Raw genomic sequence first — 8,812 nt, 5'->3', positions numbered from 1 at the left:
ACATAATAAGTAAAAGGTGATTAAAAAATACAAAAAAATGATAAAATTTAAATGAGATATACAAATATACAGTTTGTTAGAAGATGATATATATATAATATATCTATTTTGAATTTAAAATAATAAAAAATCAATAAAATAATATAAAATCTAAGGAAATATTATAAATTAAAATCAAAATGGTGATAAACAAATTAAAGATTGATCAAATTTGAATATTTTTTAAAAGGGTTAAATCAAATTAAAACAAATATGAAACTATTAATTCAAATTTTAAACTGGGAGAAAAATTCAACGACACCTTTATTTCTTGAATCCGTTAGGTTGAAGTCTCGTAACCAACAATTTCATTTATACTATATTTCTATTAAAAATTGATAAATGGTCTCATAAAGATGATTCCATTTATACTGTATTTCTATTGAGAATTTATAGACGGTATAACAATTAAACAGTACTCGAAAAATTTGTTAATCGACCATACCAGGGACAATTTGGAGATTAAAAAATATATGTCATGTGCATGACATGGTTTTACTAAAAATCTTATTATTTCTATTTTTTTTGACAAAAATCAAAAGACACATCAAGAAGTTTTTGTTTATTGTGATTAATCGATAAGTAGTTAAATAATATCAAAGTTGATGATAAAAGATAAATTCAAATATAAAATGGAGAGAAAAATAAGGAATTTTTTGTTTATTGTGATTAATTCGATAAGTAGTTAAATAAAATCTAATTTGATAACAAAATATAAATTCAAATATAATTTGGGAGAGAAAAATCAGGAAGAGTGTTCGTTTATTTATAATTATACTGTACATTTTCATTTAAACTTCAATAATTACGCTGTATTTATAACTCCAACAATCAAAAAACTTATGAAAGAATCCTGATTTGCTATAGAGGTGATAATTAGTAGAAATACAAGTTATTACAATTCAAATGAGTAAAACAATGGGAGAAAGCGATGGTAAAATAGGCAATATTATGTTTGAAAGCACAAAACTAAAAGGAATTGCGATCGCTAATGCTCATCGCATAAAAGCAGTTAATTTTCCTATTCTGTGTAGGTACAATGCAATGGCGCATATGAAATTGCGATCCAAGGGCCTGTGCTTAAATTTGCGATCATGAGAAGTCTCTCAAAAAGTGGTCACATAAACAACTCGCATCAAGGCGACAACATAATAAATCATGATGGGACATAAAGCTGCTAACGGTTAATTTCGAAATTTAGTTGACAAGCCATTAAAAACCATACGGTTGTAAGTACATTGAACTTTCAGTGACTTACAGACGGCACAACAGAGTAGGAAAATTAATGCTACCCATCTTTGTAATCATTAGTAAGAAGAGTTGCTTCACCTTGAAATCTATAAATACCCAATGCTACCAGAGAGAGAAAAGATATAGAGATAGGGAGAGAGAGCAAGGAGGCGAGGCGAAGCCGAGAGAAATTGCTTTTCGGAAAGATCAAGAGACTGTCGGAAAACAATACAAAGGAGAGAAGTCCAACCCTTGCGAGAGCAAGAGTCCGCAAACTGGAATAGAGTTGAAGTGATAAAGGGCAGTGTAAAAGGCCACGGAAAGCAAGACATTGCTTACCTGGCTTGTTATTTCTCAATCCATTTGTTGTTTTGTACTCAACACTTTATTTGCAAAAATGGAAACTTCATTTCGATTTACGTTCAGTCTCTCCACACCATGCATGAGTAACTAAATTTGTGAATGGATTAAATCTAGGCTTGAGAGAGTCGAATTAGATCGCATAAGCAAGAGTAGAAACTTAGAAATAAGTTTTATCTGTTGCTTTCCATACACATCGCATGCGTCCTAGAAATAGGAAATATGGCATTATGCATTGAGAAATGTAGTACTAATATTTGTGTATAGTACGATCGCATGACTTGTACACAATCTTGAGAAATGTTAACTAAATCTCTTCTCAACCCCTTCATCGCATACTTCAACTCCATCGCATAGGAAAGTCTAAATCAAAACCTAAGAAGGCTTATACTAGGACTTTGTTAGGAAAACTTGTATGATCATCGCATGATAAACCAACACAGCAAGAGACATAGCAAAAACAACAAGACTGCAAAAGTTAATACTTATTTATTTGTCAAAAAGACAAATTAAACGTATGATAACATAATAAGATGATAATGAGTAACATGTGATTAAAAAATACAAAAAAAAGATAGAATTTAAATGAAATATCCAGCTTGTTAGAAGATAATATGTATAAAATATTAAGTAAAATCCTAATGAGGATAAAAAAAATTATATTGAATTTAAAATAATAAAAAATCAATAAAATAATATAAAATCTAAAGATATATTATAAATTAAAATCAAAATGGTGATAAACAAATTAAAGATCGATTAATTTTGAATATTTTTGAAAAATGGTTTAATCAAATTAAAACAAATATGAAACCATCCATTCAAATTTTAAATTGGGAGAAAAATTCGACGGCACCTTTATCTCTTGTATCCATTAGGTTGAAGTATCATAACCGATTGATAAAATAATAATTAAACAATACTCGAGAAAACTGTTAATTGGCCGTGGGATACGGCCAATTTGGGGATAAAAAAATTTATGTCATGTGCATGATATGGTTTTGTTAAAAGTCTTATTATTTCCATGTTTTGACAAAAATAAAAAAACACTCCCCATTTTACTATTTCTTCCAATTTTTCTATTATCTAATGTGGTATTAGAGTCTATGAAACTCAAAAGAGAACAAATAATAATTAATTCACAAACCTCTTTGTATCGCCTACACCAATGAAAAAGGAAGGAACACCCTAAGCCCAAAAAATTATTCCACTCGCTTCATTAAAGCTTAATAGTCTTTTTTTTATTCATTTATGGATCGAAATATAGGAGTGAGTGACATTTGCCACATTGATGTGCAATTTAACCCTATTTTGCAACTTTTTCTATACAAACAAATTTGTTGGGGTTGCCCTAGTCCAAATTTCGGAATCAACAAACTATATTTAATTGTCAACATCTACTTGGTTTAAAGATTATATTAGGAGACACATCATATTATTTTAAAAAATTTTACTAATGGATGATTAGTCAGTAATCACATATATTTCTAAAAAAAAAAATCACATAATTTATTTCCTTGATGAACCACTAACATCAAATAATAATAACTTTCACAAATTTTAATTTTCCATATACTTCCAAATATACATGAAAAAAGGAGAGAAAAAAACTACTGAACAAAAGAAAAAAGAAAAAAAAATCATACTGAACAAAACAAAACAAAAAAAAACATTAAGATAATTATTTTATATTAAGGTTTAATTAATATATTGGGTATTAGAGTTCTTCATGTCAGAGAAAAAAAAAAACAATGCATGAAGAAAAGCCATTCCCAACACACACAGAACAAACTTACACCAATTCATTAATAACACAGAGACACAGCTTCAACGAAGGTGAAGAAGTCGCCGCAGATCGTCTGCAGCGGCGGCTCCGGCATCGGCTCCGGCAGCCTCCACATTACAATTAAGCTTCGCCGGCCTCAGAGAAAATTTGGGCAGCGGCAAGCTGCTGGGCGGTGGAGAAATAACAGCAAAAAAACACCCCGATAATTTCTCCAATTCCTCTACTCTGATCACCCTCTTCCCCGGCGCCGACGAGAAGGTTCTAGAAGGAATCCTCCGATCAACCACCGCCGCCGAGTCTTTGTCTCTTTTTGTGGATTTGGATTTCTTAAGAGAGTGGGATCGGGGTTGAGAAGGAAGAGAGCGGTGGGGCCGTAGAGTACTCGGAAGCGCCGGCGGGTGGAGAGGCGGTGGTTGTTTTTGTTGGATGAAAGGGTAAAATTGATGGCTGTGAAATGACGGAGCTGAGAGGAATCGCGGCGGCGTTTGTAAAAGTCCGCCGTGGGTGTAACCGGAGACGGCGAAATTTTCAAGGTGAAAATTATTTGAAATTCTGGTGGGGTTGTGGCCGGAGGAAGCCGGTCGATCTAGAAAATAGGGATCGGCCATGAAATTAATATAAAATTCAACTTACGGGCTTCAGAATTGAAATTTTGAGATTAATAATTAACAAACCAAAAAAAAAAGTGAAATTTTGTAGGGGAGTTTCTTAGGAAAATAAAGATCAGATTGAGACTTTTTACAAACGTAAGGTGGAAAATGGAAAATGGTAATTATTTTTTTTTTGCTCCTTTTAAGGACAAAAAAACCATGGGAGCGCAACGAGTAGGAACTGAGCAATACGCCTGCAGAACCCAGAAAGTGGAAACCCAACGCGATGGGTTTGGATTCGCCTCTCTCGTATATCCTTTTATATAAGAAAAATAGTCGGGCGCATCCGAACATTATTTATTTTTATGCATTTTAACTAAATTGTTCCATCATTTTTTTTATCTAATAAATCTTACTTTTTTTTTCCTTTTTTAAAATATTTTAATATTTTTTAGATGTAAGTGATGAAAAATGATCCACAAAGATAGCTGATGCTCTAGATGCACCCAAGTATTATCCTTTTATATATAAATTTTTTCCAAAACCATTTTTTCATTTTTTTTTTAATCATACAAATTGGGATGGAAGATTTGAATCAAGCACTTATTAATCTCAATATTTTTAAAATTTTAAATAAATTGTAATATAGTTTAATTATTTTGGTGCATCTATTTTTAGATGGTTATTTTTTAATACGAAATTACTTTTCAAAATATATGTTTTAAAGATTGTGAGATCACATAAGATATTTCTTAGAGTTTGAAGATTTGATTTAGAATGGGCATGAAATGGAAAACTTCTTTCATATTTAGGAGGTTTGAATCTAGCTTCAACCTCTACCAGAACTAAAAATATTAATTTATTGTACATGTTTTACATTATTTGTTATTTAATTAATTTTTAAAATGAAGAGAAACCGATAATTATTTTATATGTTTGTTTTAATTTGTAGGAAAAAATAATAGTTTATATGGCTAATAAAATTAATCGTTCTATTAAAGTTCATGAAGTTTCATAAATTACGTTATAAATCCATTTAAATGCGTAACTCTTACAATTGTACCATTTTTTTCCCTGTAAATATAGGGGTTAACTTAAATTAGAAAGATTCTTAAAAAAAAAAAACATGAATTAGAGAGATAAATTTTGTAACCATAAATATGTAGTGTGCTTTTCCATCTTCTGTTATTCCTACTTATTTATAAAGAATTGTGTAATTACAACTTTAGCTGCTTTTATTAGATTTTGGGAGAGCACTTTTATTTAGGAAGTTTTGAATTATTTTAAATAAAAACAATTAAAAAATAACTTTACATCATTAGTCTAAATGGAAAGTTTATGGTTTAAATTTATACCTCACAAAATGTAGGAGTGTAATTCAATTTTAGATTTTTAAATATCATGTATATATATATATTAAAATTGAACAAATAATATATTGTTTTCAGTTATTGGCAAAAAAAAAAAAAATAATGTTTTTAGTTAATAAAAAATTATTGTCAATTTAATATGTTTATTTGAAATTTCACTTATTATTATTTTTTTAGTATAAAAACGATAAGAAAGAACATGTCAATTAATCCACTTTGGCATATTGTGTGAATTTAATTCCTATTTAATTGAAAATTTCCTTTATGTATCCTTTGTTCAAATATTCTCTCTTGTTTATCACGTGATTTTCTTTTCAAAAAATTGTTGGGTGAGATTATTAAAAAGAAAAATCAGTCCATCGTTATTCGTTCATCACAGCTTTAAAGTGCACTCTAGAAACATAATAATATAGCTTCTTTGAAGTAGAATTTTATGAGAAAATCATAAATTATTAATATTTAAAAAAAATCTTTGGACACCCATATATTTATATAGGTTTAAATCCTATTTTAGCTTCTAAATTTTAAATATGGTTCTATTTTGATCCCTAAATTTTAAAAAATGCTCGTTTTAGTCCCTAAACTTTTAAAAAGTGTCTATTTAAGTCCCTACCATTAAAATTATGTTAACTCTTCAACCAAAATGTGAGGAAGCTTGGTTTTCTTTATGACTAGGTTTTAGATGGATTAAGCAAGATGAAGTGTTGAAGTAAAATGTTAACAACCAATCTGTCAAAATAGTGAAATCTCAACAACCAACATGCCAAAGTAATGAACGCCCAAAATTTTGAACTAAAATTATCTTTTGAATTCTCCTACCTTGTTGTCTTATTTAAAATTAAAACACTAGATTTTTTAGCATAGCTAGCTTATTTGGTAGTCCAATCATCAAAAAATACAAGTTATCTTGTTATTTTGATAAAGAGTCAACAAAATCTTAATATGAGTGGGACCAAAATAAGCATTTATTAAAAGTTCAGAGACTCAAATGAATATTTTTAAAAGTTTAGGAATCAAATAAAATAATATTAAAATTTAAAGACTAAAATGAATATTTTTAAAAAGTTAAAGACTAAAAAAAATATTATTCAAAATTCAATGACCAAAATAAAATTTAAATCCATTGAAATAAACTATAGGAAGGAAGAGGTATATTATTTTAAAACATTTATTATTTATTATTTTATAATCTCAAAACGTCGCAATCATATGAAAATTCACCGACCAAATCGTGCCCCGGTCCTGGCGTAACCAAGATGGGGGATTTTGGAGGGCGGCTGCCGTCTATTTAATTTAGACCGTTAGATTTCCTTTTTGCTTAAAATTGACGTTTGAGCAGATTTTGACCGTTGATACAATCTTCTTTGGGCTACTCCCTGGCGAGTCACACGCTCCAATTTCTAACCATACACGTCTTTCCCTCACAATAAATTATGATTTTTTTTTAACATATTGCAAAAACTACCAATTTAGTAGTTGCAATTATATCCTAAAACTTTCGATTGAAGGTGAATTTGAACGTGATGAAATAGATTAAAACTCAAGAAAGATAAATATAAGATAGAGTGGACTTGATTTAAATAAGTCCAAGTGTCTGCTGATCAATTATCTTATCATATCTAATTCTAACTTATTAGAATAAAGAAATATCCATTTCATCCTTATTATAAGATAAAAAAGTAAACTCCATCTCATTCTCCATATAATTACATTATTATAACTTCATATGAGATATCTTGATTAAGGATCTAGAACTTAAACTTCTAACTTCTCCTCTATTTATAGTTTTGATCCATTGGAGTCATTTTTTTTTTTTTTTTTTTTTTTCCGTTTTGTGGGTTATCTCTTACTCAAATTAAAAATTTACCTTTCTTGTCACATGAAGATTAGGTGAGTTTTCTCCTATCCAAAATTTGACATCAACACTTTCAATTGTAAAAATTGAGCACTCAAATTTATACAAGTGTTAAAATTAAACCCTCAAATTTATATAATTATAGAAATTGTAACAATTGTATAAGTTTAAGAATTCAATTTTTATCATTTGGAGTCCAATTTCTATAATTATTTTAAGTTTGAGGTCAAATTTTAACCTTTGTAAATATTTTAGGGCCAAATTTCTATGGATTAAGAGTAAAATAACTAGGAATATATTTTTAATATTAGCAAAAATGTGGTAATTTTTTAAACCATTTGCACAGTTAGAGCAATTTTTTATTTTTATTTTTATTGGGTTCAGTCACCTCAAAGGCTTGGACTGTGGTTAAAAAAACGAAAATATTGGTGATTATTTATTCAGGGTAGTCTTCGTCCCCACCTACCCATTTAATCTTTTTTAATATATATAAGGTTAATTCAAGAATAATGTGACTTTTAGAAGTCATGACAAAAATAAAATTTTCAAAGGTGGGATTGAAGGGAGAAGTATTAACAAAAATAAAATAGTTTTGAAGGGAGAGGTTAAATGTGTACGTGCTACACGATTATGATTTAATCCAGTCAGCATCCTAGGTGACTACCATGTCAGCCATGTGGACTTGGTCAAAGGACTAAACTCGTGGACGAGGTCCACGATTTTAGTATTTTTATTTTAGATTTTACCTAACAATTTTTTTTCTTTACTTGTTTTGTTTTTTATCTTTTATATCATACTCACTTACTAGATTCAGTGTCTCATGATAAAATGTAATTTCATTAGGTCATTAATTTTAAAATAGAAGTTCACGTGAAGTTAAAAGTTTGAGTTACAAGTCAATCAGTTTTCCACAGAGTGGCCGTCTTCATGTGTCTCTAGATTAGATTCGCCTTGTTGTCGTTGTTTACGAAGAATACATCTTCGATTAGTGTCAGCAACATTAAGTCGTCTTATCTGCTGAATATACTTTCTACATTTTTCAAGGTTTGGCCACACATTGAACCCAACTCTGGTAAATTGTGTCATATTGAGTATTGTTGTACATATTGGATAAAATTATCGTGTATGATGAAAAAATTACTAAATAATGTTCATATCATACATCTGGGAAACGTAAGATAATAAAACTCTTACAATGTAGCAATAGTAAGCGTCGTCAGGTGTGACAAATCGTCTTGTGATTGAATTGTACCAAAAAAATAGTCATCTGATATAGCTAGTTCATTTTTTATTTCTCTCTCTACACAACGATCATGACGTGCACACCAGTACGATATATATTATGCATGAATTCCATACTAGTCTTTGTCATGCTTACCTCTCAAATCAATCTGATGTAGTGTCGGAAGTGTATAGCACAATGAAATTGTCGTTTGTTGCATACCGAACTGTCACAACACACGATTTACTTGATGCCGCTCTACTATATAGAAGCATATAAGAGGGCTAACGATCAATCAAATATCTTGACCATCACAATAATAATCATGCAGTAATGGCCAAATATCTTACGTGTATGGCG

General features: G+C 29.6%; 1 protein-coding gene across 1 annotated transcript; it reads right to left on the bottom strand.

The window, feature by feature from the left end:
* Positions 1-3,301: 3,301 nt before the first annotated feature.
* On the bottom strand, positions 3,302-4,323 carry LOC150034028 (uncharacterized). Its single transcript, XM_090317384.1, has one exon. The coding sequence runs from the start codon at positions 4,021-4,023 to the stop codon at positions 3,457-3,459; it is 567 nt and encodes a 188-aa protein (XP_090173510.1). The 5' UTR covers positions 4,024-4,323; the 3' UTR covers positions 3,302-3,456.
* Between the last annotated feature and the right edge of the window lie 4,489 nt (positions 4,324-8,812).

Source organism: Benincasa hispida, chromosome 9, assembly GCF_027475165.1.
Source record: "Benincasa hispida cultivar pf3 chromosome 9, pf3_genome.v1.1, whole genome shotgun sequence".
NCBI classification, from domain to species: domain Eukaryota; kingdom Viridiplantae; phylum Streptophyta; class Magnoliopsida; order Cucurbitales; family Cucurbitaceae; genus Benincasa; species Benincasa hispida.
This window is presented reverse-complemented; position numbering and strand designations above follow the sequence as displayed.